The following is a 16,068-nucleotide window of genomic DNA, read 5'->3' as shown; positions in this document are numbered from 1 at the left end:
CGCCACGATGTCAATCGTTATACTCTGTACTCCGTGAAAATTATCGCGGTTGGTCTTACGGAGTACGTTCCATGCCTCCCCTAAATTTTCAAACGATGGACTATTACTCTCAATCAAGCGATGACTCGAGTCTAACTCGACGGTCTCGCTCATGCTGTCGGTGTCACCGAAAGGCGACTGTACTAAGAATATGCGACACGAGAGGATTCGTTCTGTGACTGACGGACAAACTCTGTTTTGATCTCTGATCAGAATCCACCCCTGGCGTGCGCCACCAGTGGGTATTACCCCGTACCAAGCTCTAACTCAACACCAAGATACCTTGTCCCGGTGAATCTCACCACCTTGAGAAACTAAGTATTCCAGCGAATTTTCTAGGCCTTGATTAACTGTTTTATGTGGGAGTCCTATACGAAGTACCCACACAGGCACTCGAGGAGGGTGATCAAAGAATATAGGTTATGCCATAGCACACCTTGTCCATTATTTTGCTATATTAAATCTACTGGGTTCCCCAGAACTTTGATTCACAACAGTTATTCAATATTATTTATATCTCGTCGCGTCTTTCGGCATTATATACCCTTTGCCTGGTGAAGTCTATTGAGACCAGGTCATTAAATTGCCGCGCTGCCATACGCACCACGGGAGAACTACCCTAATATGGGGGCCGAAGATAAACTGGTTCTTGCACGGAAAATTGGCCGTACGGAACTGCTGGTATGTAGTGACAGTGGAAGTTGCCCACTAAGGAACAGTGTCTTACTGAACAATTTCAAAAATAGGTGTCCTTATGGGTAGGCTCTGGCCTTGCGACCGTGTTACTTATTAGTCGCCTTGCGATTAGGTTGCGTCTCCATCGACGGTTATTTTGGGACGACATTCTCGCAGGACTTGCATACCTATTCCTTATAGGTCATAATGTTTTGGCAACCCTAGCCGTTCCGACAGTCTATCTACTGCTCCATCTTTTCGAAAATAACAAGGCACTACTCATGCCAGGTCTCTTGGAAAAGTTCGATCGTTTGGCGAAACTAGTATTTGCCAGCAATTTTTTATTCAGATGTTGCATCTACTCGGTCAAGGCCAGTCTTCTTGCTCTTCTGTGGAGGCTTTTTCGCAGTCTTCCCACTTTCAGGAGAGTGTGGTTTGCTATTACCGTGGTTACCGTCCTGGGGTTTTTAGCTTCGGTCATACTACCTCCGGTGGCTTGTCCATCCGTAACTGCTCGTAAGTAAGAGCTCCTCCTCCTCAATCATACGCAGGACTGACGTGAGACCGTCTAGTCGGCTGCCTATCTCCAAGTACATTGAAGCTGGAAGCCGTTAGCATGTACGTGACTACCATATGCGATGTCATCACAGATATCCTCAGTAAGTAAATTCAACAAGGAAATATGTTGAACACACTCCGAAGTACTAATGAAACAAATAGTCATGTCGGTGCCTGTTGCATTTGTACTCAAATCTTCCCTCCCTAGGTCACAAAAACTTGGCCTTGTTGGACTATTTATGCTTGGTCTCGCTGTTGTCGTGATGGCGATTCTTCGTAATCTTGAGACTGATGGAAAATCTAAACACCCTCCGCCATCTTGGCTGTTATTCTGGAGTGCTATGGAGGCGACTGTCGCAGTGATGGTGTCATGTTTTGCGTCCTACAAGTCACTCTTTGCCACCCGCTCGCGTTCTACCGCTTACCATTGCCAATCCGGTTATTCTGCATCTGTTGCTGTTTCCAGCAGGGCACCAAACAAGAAAACTTGGACGGACACTGACTCAAGAGAGGAAATTATCCGCCGAACAGAGTTTGAAGTCAGCTACGAATTGGCCCCGATCCCTGAGCACCGAGTGCAGAGCCCCGAATGGGAAGGAAACAGAGTGAAATGAGCAAGTGGGACCCGTTTTAACGGTGAATTACCACATCTTAGCCTGGAACCACTTTTCGAAGAGCTTGAGGAACATACACACATTCCTACTTAGAAATGCTATTATATGGCGATCAGCTTCTGCACCAGTGGAGCATTATAATCAGTTACGCTGTCTCGAAAGAATGGCTGGCTTCTATGCCATGATCCTCTGCCGCCAGGTGCTTATGCAACCAACTCAGCGAAATACCCCCCTGGCATATTACAACGATAGATGCAATATCGGGACCGACCGCCTTACACACGAACCGATATCTCACTTTCCCACCACGAATGTCCTGAGCTACAGTCTTATGCAAAGTTTACTAAGGACTGAGTAGTTGCAAACCATCACGCAACTCTGAGAAGGAACCAAGTCGTTGAGTTACCGACTCCTTGTTCTATCTGGGACCGAGAAACATTTGCTTTCCCGAGTACAAACAGTACCCGTTGGGAGTAAGGCAAGCCATGTCCTCCTTATTATTGGGGAAAATTCTAGCCTGTGAATTATTGGCTGATCGATTTATTATGCTACAAATTAATATTCAGTTTTTAGAGTAACTAATTAACTAATTCATAATTTTTCGATGTTCACGTGCCCTTTTTCCTATTTGGTCTCTGCCGGGAGGCTCAAGCGTAAAACCTGGTCCATAACATAGCAATTTAAGATATAACACTCTGGTTTTTACGGCTTCCCTGAATGGGTACCATCATAAATAACAGACTTCATTAATTTATCAAGTACTCTAGACTACCTACCATAGACACTAGCCCATGGCATTTTATCTAGCTAGCAAACAGGCTGCTCTTGATGGAGGTAACTGACTACCTATCGACAGGCTCAGTGCTGATAAAATATGTTTTGTTTATAGTGTTAGCCCTGAAGCAAACTGGTATCACAAAGGGTTTGGTGACCACAAGCTACATGTCTGCTCCCAGATGCTTGGCAAGGAAATCGCGCTTGTCTCGCTTAAGCTGCATAGACTAATTAGCGTCCAAGCTCGGGACAGCAAACACACCCTGCCACCAACTGCGTCCTTCTCCACAGGTCGTACTGTGGCCTGTTCTGTCTCATCCGTTCCGCCACTTTGACATGTCCAATCCTTTTCCCTCTTCTGCCTGTGCTACGCTGTTTGTCCTTAGGGGCCAACATTGACAACATTGAGTCGATGAGGTCAAAAGAGGCTTCTCCCCACCAATCAGCGCTCGAGGAGCTCAGATGGCCAGAGCTCCAGAGTTTGCATCACGTGTTCAGTTTGCTTTCCGCCTTGCACAGTTTAACGGGTCTAACCCGATACGCGGCTTACTAATAAGGGCGAGCCTCCGTTAATCCCGCGCGTCGCCAACCATGGGACCGGGATATTTTCCCTGCTGCAAAAATTTTTTTCTTTTCCTTCCCTTTTCCCCCAACATCTCGCTCTGCTCGGGCAACGATCAATTCACACAGAAAATAGCTTCATCTTTTTCTGCTTGATCCTGAATTGCGCTGGCTGAGCAGGCAAGAGCTCTCCTTCCTCCTTATCTTCCTCTGATTTGGCCCCACTAGTCGATATCATTTTCGGAAATTTCCATGCCGGAGTGAAACACAACCGCAGCTATCTTTATTTCCCCAGAGAACAACAAGTCTCTACGAGGCGGCAACATGCCTGCCATTCCCTCTTCTCCCGAGCTCAAGGGCCCTTCGCGAGAACCACCGTTCCCTTCAAGCCCTTCAACCGGTGGTGTTGTCGCATACAACAACGAACTCCATGGTCTCCGGACCACCACAAGTGGAGCCATATTTTCTCCAGCTTCAATGCAATTGGGCTCGAAGAAAGGAAGACCTGTCGGTCTTGAGCTCGAGGATGGCACTGTCTACAGAGGATTCAACTTTGGAGCTGAGAGGAGCATTGCCGGAGAGTTGGTTTTCCAAACTGGCATGGTGGGGTATCCTGAATCCTTGACAGATCCCTCGTATCGTGGTCAGATCCTGGTCATAACGTTTCCTCTCGTTGGGAATTATGGTGTGCCGTCGCGTGACAAGATGGATGAGCTGTTAAAGGGCCTGCCAAAGCACTTTGAGTCGAACCAGATTCATGTTGCCGGCTTGGTGGTAGCTAGCTACTGTGGTGAAGCTTTCTCTCACTTCCTAGCCGAAAGCTCTCTCGGTGAATGGTTGAAAGAGCAAAATGTGCCCGCCATTTATGGTGTTGATACCCGAGCTTTGACTAAACGCATCAGGGAAAAGGGTAGCATGCTGGGACGCATGCTTCTCCGAAAGGAAACTTCTGTTTCCCATGATAGCGCTGTTGAGCAGCAGCCAGAAAATTGGAGAGAAAACTATGAGGTGCTTGACTGGGAAGACCCAAATAAAAGAAATCTAGTTGATGATGGTGAGAAGATTTTCCTCTCGTGGGTTACACTGATACATTGAGGCTAATTCGACCATATGCAGTGTCGATCAAGGAACCCAAGCTTTATACTCCACCTGGAAAGCCCCTTCTACACCCGTCAGGACGTCCTGTCCGCGTTCTCTGTGTAGATGTCGGTTTGAAATACAACCAACTGAGGTGCCTGCTCTCTCGTGGTGTCGAGGTTCTCGTCGTACCATGGAACTACGATTTCCCAAACCTTGCAGGCAAAGAATATGATGGACTTTTCCTCTCAAACGGCCCTGGCGATCCTGCCACCCTAGCTTCCACGGTTTCCCACTTGAAGATCGCTCTCAAGGAGAACAAGACACCAATTTTCGGCATCTGCCTTGGACACCAACTTCTAGCAAGAGCAGCAGGTGCTAGTACTCTCAAGATGAAATTTGGAAACCGTGGACACAACATTCCATGCACAAGCATGCTCTCTGGTCGCTGTTATATTACATCCCAGAATCATGGTTATGCTGTTGATTCCAAAACTCTTCCGGAAGGCTGGGAGGAGCTGTTTGTCAACGCTAACGATGCTAGCAACGAAGGAATCAGACATGCTAGCCGTCCACTATTCAGTGTGCAGTTCCATCCAGAGAGTACACCCGGACCACGGGATACAGAGTTCCTATTTGATGTTTTCATCAACACTGTAAAGGAGTGTCTTGAGTCCAAAGATGCTTTATCTAAACCTGTCAATTTCCCAGGTGGAACTATCAAAGAGAATACTGCTGCACATCCCCGAGTCCACGTCAAGAAGGTCTTGATCCTCGGCAGTGGTGGCCTTAGTATTGGCCAGGCTGGAGAGTTTGATTACTCTGGTAGCCAAGCTATCAAAGCGTTAAATGAAGAGGGAATATACACCGTTCTTATCAATCCTAATATCGCTACCATTCAGACTTCGAAGGGACTGGCAGATAAGGTGTATTTCCTTCCTGTTAATGCTGAATTCGTTCGTAAGGTGATAAAACGCGAGCGACCTGATGCTATCTATGTCACATTTGGTGGTCAAACAGCCCTTCAAGTCGGCATTCAGCTCAAAGATGAATTTGAAGAGCTGGGTGTGAAGGTGCTTGGTACACCAATCGACACTATTATTACAACCGAGGACCGTGAACTCTTTGCTCGTAGCATGGAGGTCATTGGCGAAAAGTGTGCCAAATCTGCGTCAGCTTCCAATTTGGAAGAAGCAATGGAAGCCGTGAGGGGTATTGGATTCCCAGTAATTGTCAGAGCTGCCTATGCTCTAGGCGGATTGGGAAGTGGTTTTGCTGAAAATGACGATCAACTTCGAGACCTTTGTACCAAAGCATTTGCTGCAAGTCCTCAGGTTCTTATTGAGAGGAGTATGAAGGGCTGGAAGGAAATTGAGTACGAGGTAGTTCGAGACGCCCGCGACAACTGCATCACCGTCTGTAACATGGAAAACTTTGATCCTTTAGGAATCCATACCGGTGACTCTATCGTCGTTGCACCATCCCAGACACTATCTGATGAAGATTACAATATGCTTCGCACCACAGCTGTCAACGTTATCCGCCATCTTGGAGTTGTCGGCGAATGTAATATTCAATACGCTCTCAACCCTTTCTCGAGAGAATATTGCATTATTGAAGTTAATGCTCGTTTATCGCGATCCTCAGCATTGGCTTCAAAGGCTACTGGATACCCCCTTGCATTTATAGCTGCAAAACTTGGTCTCGGAATTCCACTAAACGAGATATCTAACTCTGTGACCAAGGTTACTTGTGCCTGTTTCGAGCCTTCCCTAGACTATGTCGTCGTTAAGATTCCTCGATGGGACTTGAAGAAATTCACCCGTGTATCAACTCAACTTGGCTCATCGATGAAGAGTGTAGGAGAAGTCATGAGTATTGGAAGGACGTTCGAGGAAGCCATCCAAAAAGCCATCCGAGCTATCGATTTCCACAATCTTGGGTTTAACGAAACAAGTGCTTTGATGAGTATCAAGAACGAGCTCCAAACCCCATCCGACCAGCGACTTTTTGCTATTGCCAATGCTATGCACTCCGGCTACACTGTTGATGAAATATGGGAATTGACCAAAATCGATAAATGGTTCTTGCGAAAACTCGAAGGACTGAGCCTATTTGGCAAGCAAATGAGTAGCTATAACGCTACTACTGTCCCTATTCCCCTCATCAGGCAAGCCAAGCAACTCGGATTCTCTGACCGCCAGCTTGCGAGGTTCCTAAGCTCCAATGAGCTTGCTGTTCGGCGTATGCGTGTTGAGGCAGGTATAATTCCCTTCGTTAAACAAATCGATACGGTGGCAGCTGAATTCCCTGCTTTTACAAACTACCTATACCTAACCTACAACGGATCCGAAAATGATGTGGCGTTTGACGACCAAGGTATCATGGTTCTTGGCTCAGGCGTTTATAGAATTGGATCTTCCGTTGAATTTGACTGGTGCTCTGTTAGAACAATTCGCACACTTCGAGCACAAGGGCACAAAACTGTCATGGTTAATTATAACCCAGAGACAGTCAGTACTGATTACGACGAGGCAGATCGTCTCTATTTTGAAAATATCACCTTGGAGACAGTTCTTGATATCTACCAGCTGGAGTCATCTAGTGGAGTGGCAATTTCTATGGGCGGACAGACGCCAAACAACATTGCCCTGCCACTCCATCGCCTCAATGTTAAAATCCTTGGAACGTCTCCTGAGATGATTGATACAGCTGAGAACCGTTACAAATTCTCTCGTATGCTTGACAGAATTGGAGTCGATCAACCGGCATGGAAAGAACTTACTAGCATTGAAGAAGCTACTGCATTCTGTGACAAGGTTGGCTACCCTGTTCTTGTCCGCCCTTCATATGTCCTCTCAGGAGCAGCTATGAACACTGTCTACTCCCAAGACGATTTGGCGAACTATCTTGACCAAGCGGCCGAGGTGTCGCGAGAACACCCCGTTGTTATCACAAAATATATCGAAAATGCTAAGGAAATCGAAATGGATGCTGTGGCTAAGAATGGTGTTATGTGTGGTCATTTTATCTCTGAGCATGTTGAAAATGCTGGTGTCCATTCTGGTGATGCTACTTTTATTGTCCCGCCTCAGGACTTGGACCCGGAGACGGTCAGAAGAATCGAAGAAGCAACCAGCAAAATTGGAAATGCTCTGAATGTTACTGGACCTTTCAATATTCAGTTTATTGCCAAGGACAATGAAATCAAAGTCATTGAATGCAACGTCCGGGCTTCGCGATCTTTCCCATTTGTCTCAAAGGTCATGGGCGTTGATTTGATTGAGATGGCGACTAAGGCTATGATCGGAAAACCATTTGAGGCATACCCACCAGTAAATATACCCCAACGTTATGTTGGCATTAAGGTGCCACAATTTTCATTCTCTCGACTCTCTGGTGCAGACCCTGTACTTGGCGTAGAGATGGCTTCTACAGGTGAGGTTGCCTGTTTCGGTCGCGATCGATACGAGGCATATCTGAAAGCGCTCATATCGACGGGATTTAAGTTGCCTGAGAAGAACATCCTTGTCTCGATGGGCTCCTTCAAGGATAAGATGGAGATGCTTCCATCTATCACCAAGCTTCACAAGATGGGCTTCAACCTTTTTGCCACTGCTGGTACAGCTGACTTCTTGCGGGAACATGGCATTCCAGTGAAATACTTGGAACTTTTGGCAGGAGATGGCGAAGACTTGAAGTCTGAATACTCTCTTACACAGCATCTAGCGAACAACCTCATCGACCTTTACATCAACCTTCCTTCCAGCAACAAATTCAGACGACCAGCAAATTATATGAGCAAAGGTTACCGCACCCGACGAATGGCTGTTGACTACCAAACTCCCCTTGTGACAAATGTCAAGAACGCCAAAATTTTAATCGAAGCCATGTCTCGACGCTATGATTTGAGTGTGGCGCCAATTGATTTCCAAACCAGCCACCGGACTGTATCGTTGCCTGGACTCATCAACGTTGCTGCATTTGTTCCAGGTATTGCTGAGAAGGATTCAGCTGACTTCCAGGAAGTTACTAAGGCATCCATCGCTGCTGGTTTCTCCATGATCCGAGTCTTGCCTGTAGGTATCAACAGCTTTGTCACGGATGCACAAGCCCTAAAATTGGCACAGCTCAATTCACAAAAGGGTTCTTACTGTGATTTTAACTTCTCAGTTACCGCGACTGCCACGAATGCCGACCAGGTTGACCTTATATCCAGTGAGGTTGGCTCATTGTTCATCCCATTCAATCACTTGGCCGGTAATATCAACAAGGTTGCTACAGTCACGACTCATTTTGCATCTTGGCCATCCAACAAGCCTATCATAACTGATGCAAAGGGTACAGACCTTGCCTCAATACTTCTTCTGGCTAGCCTTCATAACCGCAACGTACATGTCATGAGTGTTACATCTCAAGAAGACATCAAACTCATCGCGCTTAGCAAAGAAAAGGGGCTAAGAGTGACCTGCGATGTTTCTATATACTCGTTGTTTTTGTCACAGGAGACCTTCCCAGAGAGCTGTCACCTGCCAACCAAGAAAGCCCAAGAATCGCTCTGGGAACATCTCGGGACGATTGACGTGTTCAGTGTTGGAAGTCTCCCATACGAGACCGCTGGAAAAGAGGCATCTCCCACGGTTGGGTTGGCAGATGCACTCCCAATCCTCTTGACCGCAGTATCTGAAGGGCGACTGACCATCGACGACATTACCAAAAGGCTGTATGAGAATCCGAAGAGGATTTTCGAGCTCCATGACCAGCAGGATACTTTCGTGGAAGTTGAAGTTGATCGCCCCTATGTTTTCAAGAGCCAGGGTGCTTGGTCACCATTTACTGGTAAAACACTACGTGGCTCCATCCAGCGTGTCAATTTCCAGGGAAAGACGGCGTGCCTTGACAATGAACTACTTTCTGACGCACCTAAGGGCATGGACATGTCGTCCCACACACCAGCACCACCCCAGTCACCTTCCATGAAAGAGATGGCCCCTCGGTCTCCAATGGCAATGGGCTCGATTGGCAGGCGCTTATCATTCACGACTACTCCACAAGCGCGCCCATCACCACTGAAAAAAGCTGATTCCCTTGCTACAGCTGATGAGCTTGGACCACCACTATACGCTACTCCATCCACTGGAGGAACCCCCTCGCTCCAGGAGCTACTTTCTCGCTCCACGTTTAGGCATAAGCATATACTGTCTGTCAATCAGTTCAACAGGTCAGACCTTCATTTATTGTTTACAGTAGCGCAGGAAATGCGACTCGGGGTCCAGCGTCAAGGAGTTCTCGATATTCTCAAGGGTCGTGTTCTATGTACTCTGTTCTACGAACCTTCTACCCGTACTTCTGCCTCGTTTGACACAGCAATGCAACGACTGGGTGGTCGGACTGTGGCTATCGCCACCCAACATTCATCTGCTCAAAAGGGAGAAACCCTGCAGGATACTATTCGCACTCTTGCTTGCTATTCCGATGCAGTTGTTCTACGCCATCCTGAGGAGAGCAGCGCGTCTACGGCAGCCAAATTCTCCCCTGTTCCAATAATCAATGGAGGAAATGGAAGCCAGGAGCACCCTACCCAGGCGTTCCTCGATCTCTTTACCATTCGTGAAGAATTAGGTACCGTGAGTGGAATCACTGTTACGTTCACAGGTGACCTGAAACATGGAAGAACAGTCCACTCCCTCATTAAATTGCTTCAGTTCTATCAAGTCCGCATTCAACTTGTTTCTCCTAAGGCTCTGTCTTTGCCGGAAGACATCCGCCAGCAAGTTATCGGGTCTGGTCAGCTCATTGTTGAAACCAACGAGTTGACCCCTGAAGTTGTGGCCCGCTCCGACGTCTTATACTGTACCCGAGTCCAAAAAGAACGATTTGCGGACCAAGAGGAATATGAGAGGCTGAAGAACAGCTTCGTCATTGACAATTCTATCATGAACCAGGCGAAGAGCCAGATGGTGGTCATGCATCCGCTCCCAAGAAACGCTGAAATTGATGAGCAAGTGGACTTTGACCAGCGCGCTGCTTACTTTAGACAGGTAAGTCCATTATTCCTTCCCGTGTCCTTTATGTACTCTTGCTAATGTTCTATTCTCTAGATGAGATATGGTCTTTACTGCCGAATGGCGTTGTTGGCTTTGGTCATGGCCCCTTAGTTTTACTTTGCCTCGTTACAGACGGGTGTCTTTGGCACTCTTTACCAGTTTCTTTGTCATATATGCGTCACAAAAGTTTTGTTTGATTTCATGTCGGTTTAACTAGACAAAATATCACGTAGATACAAGTTTATTATGAAGTACTCCCTGTATGACTCGTGTATGTATGTATACCCAGCGTTCTATTTCGGTATATGTTATGTGTGCTATGCGTTTTTGTTTCTGGTTTGGGGCGTTTGTTTTTTGTTTATTATTTCTTTTTCTTGGTGGATGGATGGATGGCCTAGTTAACTGGTTAACTGGTTTAAGTGCTGGCATAGCGAATTTTCCACTTGACTATTCAGTTATTCAGTTATTCAGAAGTTATATTGGTCCGGGTAAAGCAATGACTCATGTGCTTATCTTATTCCGTTCTCTCTTCGTAACAGCCAGCCAGCTAGTTAACTAGTTAGCCACATCAACTCTGGATCCCTCAATTTTCACCCGCAATTTCCAGCACTATTTTGTCAATGGAATAAGTCAAAATCACACCCAAGCACACCATTAATCCATCGATATTTAGCCGTATCCCTATCCCGCAGTGCACCTCAAATCTACGGCATGCTCAAGCCCTTGCTCTGCCGCCAATGGCCGATACCCGGCTACCCTGCAGCGTCAGCCCGCAGATTCTCGACGCAGACAAGCCAGCCAATCATCAAGATAAAAGATGCAACCTTCTTCAGACATTATCCAATACCTGGGGACAGCCAGAAGGAGAATCCTCCTCTCTATCCCAACCTAAGTTTTGAACTATTGCCTGTCGATAATGAAGCCAGCCGATCTGACAGAGCCAGGAACTCCCAGAAACACCCCTTTTGGGCCGTGATTGGATCTTCTGATAGATCTGTTTTCCTAGAAATACTGTGTGGTCGGCATATATGCATACCACCTGCAGCCAGGTCATACCCCCTTCTCGCAACAGAGGAGATCACCTTGAAGGATCCACGCCTTCGATTCCCAGGTCGTGCAATCCGTTATATCGGGCTCAATGGAGACGCAAAGAAGGACGCTGGAGGCGTCCGGGGTTCTTATCTCAGTGCAAGATACGAAAGCAGAAAAGAGGAGACAGACTTCACCGTTCTGCAGTTCCTGAGAGGGCAGACGTCTCTTAACCCTCTGGAGGGCACTGAAGACATACCTTATACACATGGCAAGTTATTGCACCAAGTAGTTGCCGACCTAGGGTTGCAAAAGTTACTGGATATGCCATTGTCAAACCTGAGCAATGGCCAGACACGACGGGCACGGATCGCAAAAGCGTTGTTAGACAAGCCCGAGGTGTTATTACTTGATGATCCGTTCAGTATGTATTCCCATATCTAATAGTATACTTTAAGACTAATTGGATATACAGTGGGTTTGGATCCTCCGACAGTCAAGGCGCTCTCCCCACTATTGTTCAACATCTCTTTACGAGGTTCGCCGCAAGTTATTTTGTCTCTTAGACCACAGGATACGCTACCTGATTGGATTACCCATGTGGTTATATTAAATAAGGACCATACTGTAGCCCTCCAAGGAGAAAAATGTGACGTGCTTAATCATCTGGAGATATGGAAGGCTGTTGCGCATCGGAAGTTGAATCCAATGTCAGGCAGAGAGCAACTCCTTCCAAGAAATAAGGATGAAGAAAAGCAGTATACTGCATTCTCCGCCCAAGACCGTTTGAAATATGATCAGGCAGAGATGTTATTCAAAGAACACCGGTTTGAATCTGAAACAGCTCTGCTTCATGATCTCGAGATAATGTCAAAGCCTCCCGACTTCGGGCTAAAACGCACCAAGAACTATGGAGAACCAATTGTCGAAATGGAAGGTGTCAGGGTATTATACGGTGAAAAGACTGTCCTCGGAGGCTGGGACCAAACAATTGAAGGAAAGAAAAAGGAGGGCCTATACTGGGAGGTTCGCCGTGGCCAAAGATGGGGTGTCTTTGGACTGAATGGGTCGGGGAAGACAACGCTGTTATCCCTTATAACATCAGATCACCCGCAAGCATACTCCCTTCCGCTCCGTCTGTTTGGCCGATCAAGGTTACCGGAAGCTGGTAAGCCTGGCATATCACTGTTTGACCTCCAGTCACGCATTGGACACTCTTCGCCTGAGGTACACGCATTTTTCCCTCGAAGCTTGTCTATAAGGGCATCGGTAGAGTCCGCCTGGGCAGATACATTCCTGTCAAAACCGAAACTTGATCAGAAGAGACGCCTTGACGTTATTTCCGCACTAAAATTTTTCGAAGCAGACTTGAACGCAGAGTTTCTGCTTGGAGCTAACCATGAGGCTCATGATCCTTCGGTTTCTTGGGCTGACAACACCCTCTTCTCGTCCTTGGATGTGGCCCAGCAGCGTTTAGTCCTATTTCTACGTGCTGTCGTCAATAAGCCCGAGCTGATTGTTCTCGACGAAGCCTTTTCTGGAATGCCTAGATCCTTGAGAGACAAGTGCCTACACTTCCTCGAAGCTGGAGAAACATTAGAAGAAAGTACCGGTTCTCGTCGAGTACCTGACTTCAATATGTGGCATCTTCCTCGCCTGCAAAGCCACGCGATGAATGAGGCCAGACATCGAGGACTGTCTGCATCTCAAGCTTTAATTGTCATCAGCCATGTCAAGGAAGAAGTTCCAGATGTTGTCTCGCACTGGATGAGGCTGCCTACAGGGTCAGAGAATGATAGAGGGTTAGTAGGACGTGCCAGCACTGGAACTTCATCAAACAGCTTTAGAATCGGTACTTTGAAGGATAACCAAACGATTCCTGGGGATGCGTGGGATGAAATTTGGGCATAAATCTGGCAAAAATAATAAGAGATGGTGTATAGAATAAAACTGAAATCATAGGCATGTGTATCAGGTTGATTCATCAAGCGTTACATGGGTATTATTAAATCGAGATAATATGCAATGGATAAATTCTCCACACGGATGCTATAAACCAAGTTCACTCTGTTGGGGTGCTATTCGGGGATTTGACAACCAGTCCTTCAACACGGATCATATCTTTAAAATCCACCCCGACTTCTGAAAGTGAGCTAGCATGTTGGTATACTATCTCCATGCATTTCTCCCACACGGGGTTGCTGGGCTCAACACTGCTAAGCTGACGGCTTAGAGTAGCATTAAAGTCGTCCAAATGATCCTTGCCCCATTTAATACTTGCACTGGACATGGGTGATGGGAAACATTGTTGATAGATGGCGATCGTGTTCCGAATCATGGTGAAGTAGACAAACGAAATTTGGAATATATATAACAGCAAGTCACCTTCAAAAACACAGTGTCTGGACGAATGTTAGTGCGAAGAGGGAGTAAAGTAAACGATTACAAGAATGATTACACGGAGCATACCTAGCACGTTTGGTTATTATTTGGCTCCTAGCATTGAGGTAAGCTTCCCGAGCTCGATCATCATAACCCAGCCGAGTCAACCAGGCAACATTCGTCTTTGTAGCATTCATGAAAGAATTAGTATCGACTAGGGCTCGAAGAAGAATTTCGGCAAGTTTGTTAGCCCTAGCATCTACTCCGGAGTTAATGGCCTCCTGAGCGGTTTGATTCCCTTTCAGTCCTTTTGCCAGTTTTCGAAGTTTCTCAACACGCGAAACAGCAGTTTCAAACACTTGGATTGCGATGTCAATATCAAGTTCATCAAGTTGACCTTCCACCCATCTCATGTTCTGTTGCTTTCCGTCGACATCAATTAAAACTTCTAGTTTATCACGAGGGTCCATGGTATCTAGAAATTCAGAATGCCGGTGAGATGCAGGCTGACTGTTGTTCATCAGTGCCTCCCGGGATTTGGCAGCAACCTCTGCCTCTGATTTTAGGCTTTTACGGAGCTCCTCCAGCGTCTTTCGGAAAGTCATGACCAGCTCATTCTTAGCCTTGTTATTCCGCTGGTCATGACGATAGGTAAAGGAGCTTTGGCCATATCGAATGTTGACTGCATTTGGCACGCCACGTTCATCCATGTCTTCGCCAGAATTTAAGCCAGATCCAAGGTCAATCATGTCGATATCCTGTAGTGGCCAGCACTCTTCCGCTACCAGTTTTGTTGGAACAGAAACTGACTTCCCGTTAGCAGTGTTTGGATCCACTCGCTTTCTTTTCTTTGCAGCGATGAGCAGATGATCATTGAGAAGAACAATATGAACTGGACGTCTTGGTTTCCACGTAGCAGAATCAAGTTCAACCCATTGGCTCGATTCCATGACGATGTGTCGCCCCGGGATTGCTGGAAGATACTTTTGAGAACGTTCAACGTTCTTCCATAACTGCTGCAGCTGAATATTCCACATGCTCTCCAGGTTGGCAATAGAACTCCTATGGGCGTGTCTCCTAGCTGGCGCATCATCAAAGTCCGGTTGTGAACCATTTGCTCCGTTCGTTGCGTTGGCTTGGCCTAGAGTGGTAGTAAGCTCGGACATGAGGCCGCGAAGGGTGCTCATCTCCTCCCTTAACTTTTCAGCTTCCTTACTGATTTTAATGAACTGGGTGCGGTTCTGGTACACGCTCTGCTGTAGGTCAGAGGAGGTTTTGCTCTTTAGTTTCCGCAAGTCACTCTGATAGTCTCGTATGTCCTGTTCCGAGGCATGTTCTAACAGCCCGGTCACATCTATGCGAACGGTAGAGTATTAGCGCAAGTCACTACACAAATGAGAAATCAACATGCAACATACAGCTTTCAATTGGTAAATTCGGGTTTCTCAAGGCATTCGCATCCACTCGAATCGGCTGTGCTCCCCCCGCGGACGTGGGCTCCCTGTCTGAGGCAAAGTGGTCTATGGGAGCGCTTGGAAGGCTGGGGACTGGAGGAGCTTCCGAGTCGATGCCCGGGAGAGTATTGAATTTCGCAGAGTATCTTCGTTTAACAAGGTCCGAAGTAGCATCACTGGGCTGCGGGTGGTGTCTGGCTTCTGGAGCTCGTCCTGCTGCTGGCGCGGCGGAGTTGTTGTGATTCGTGATAGGCTGCGGAGCACTGATCTTGGGGCGACGGCGGGAAGCCTTGCTTCGAAGGGTGAGGCCCTTCACATCCATGGCGCCTCTGTCCTTTATTTCAATAGCATAAATCTGCTGCTGGCGGATGTCGTAGTTGATACCGTAGTTGTTGCTGTTATGTGGTTGGAGTTGTTGTAGTCGTCGAAATTGACGTTGCGTGAAACCCAAAAGGGGAAGGCCGAAAAGGTAAAAAAAGGAACAAAATGATAAAACATCGGAAAAAAAAAGAGCTTCGATAACTTCAACTTTTCCAAAAGAGCCTTCAAGTCGAGCAACAAACAACAAACCTGCAGTCCCGATAATTTTCTTTTCTTCTTGTCTGTCTGCTTTTTGCGGTTGGATTAATATCTCGCTTCATTATTTCCTATCACTGATAGAGAAGTGCTACTGTGCCTTCGTCACTTCGCCATCTCTACAGACTCATAATATACAGCCATCGACAATGAGGACATCAACAATAGCGGCCGTCTCGGCTGGCACCGTTATTACAGGATTGCTTGGTAAACCTCTCAATTGTGCTATTCATGCTGTGTTTCATGTGGATTCTAGCTACAGGAGGATATGAGCTGACCTTT

At 46.9% G+C, this 16,068-nt stretch overlaps 4 protein-coding genes across 4 annotated transcripts; 3 read left to right on the top strand and 1 right to left on the bottom strand.

The window, feature by feature from the left end:
- Nucleotides 1-1,330: 1,330 nt before the first annotated feature.
- On the top strand, nucleotides 1,331-1,886 carry TRV_03412 (integral membrane protein, putative; the record flags this gene model as incomplete). Its single annotated transcript, XM_003022416.1, has 2 exons — nucleotides 1,331-1,373; nucleotides 1,435-1,886. The coding sequence occupies 2 exons, from the start codon at nucleotides 1,331-1,333 to the stop codon at nucleotides 1,884-1,886; spliced, it is 495 nt and encodes a 164-aa protein (XP_003022462.1).
- A 1,659-nt stretch (nucleotides 1,887-3,545) lies between these two features.
- Nucleotides 3,546-10,558, top strand: TRV_03411 (uncharacterized protein; the record flags this gene model as incomplete). Its single annotated transcript, XM_003022415.1, has 3 exons — nucleotides 3,546-4,275; nucleotides 4,425-10,339; nucleotides 10,457-10,558. The coding sequence occupies 3 exons, from the start codon at nucleotides 3,546-3,548 to the stop codon at nucleotides 10,556-10,558; spliced, it is 6,747 nt and encodes a 2,248-aa protein (XP_003022461.1).
- A 498-nt stretch (nucleotides 10,559-11,056) lies between these two features.
- TRV_03410 (ABC transporter, putative) lies at nucleotides 11,057-13,285 on the top strand (the record flags this gene model as incomplete). Its single annotated transcript, XM_003022414.1, has 2 exons — nucleotides 11,057-11,798; nucleotides 11,850-13,285. The coding sequence occupies 2 exons, from the start codon at nucleotides 11,057-11,059 to the stop codon at nucleotides 13,283-13,285; spliced, it is 2,178 nt and encodes a 725-aa protein (XP_003022460.1).
- Nucleotides 13,286-13,436: 151 nt separating this feature from the next.
- On the bottom strand, nucleotides 13,437-16,019 carry TRV_03409 (uncharacterized protein; the record flags this gene model as incomplete). Its single annotated transcript, XM_003022413.1, has 4 exons — nucleotides 13,437-13,776; nucleotides 13,844-15,110; nucleotides 15,175-15,845; nucleotides 16,000-16,019. 4 exons carry the CDS (start codon nucleotides 16,017-16,019, stop codon nucleotides 13,437-13,439), a joined length of 2,298 nt encoding a protein of 765 aa, XP_003022459.1.
- Nucleotides 16,020-16,068: the final 49 nt, after the last annotated feature.

The sequence above is a fragment of the Trichophyton verrucosum genome (assembly GCF_000151505.1).
Source record: "Trichophyton verrucosum HKI 0517 chromosome Unknown contig00287_1.f1.exp, whole genome shotgun sequence".
Lineage (NCBI taxonomy): Eukaryota > Fungi > Ascomycota > Eurotiomycetes > Onygenales > Arthrodermataceae > Trichophyton > Trichophyton verrucosum.
This window is presented reverse-complemented; position numbering and strand designations above follow the sequence as displayed.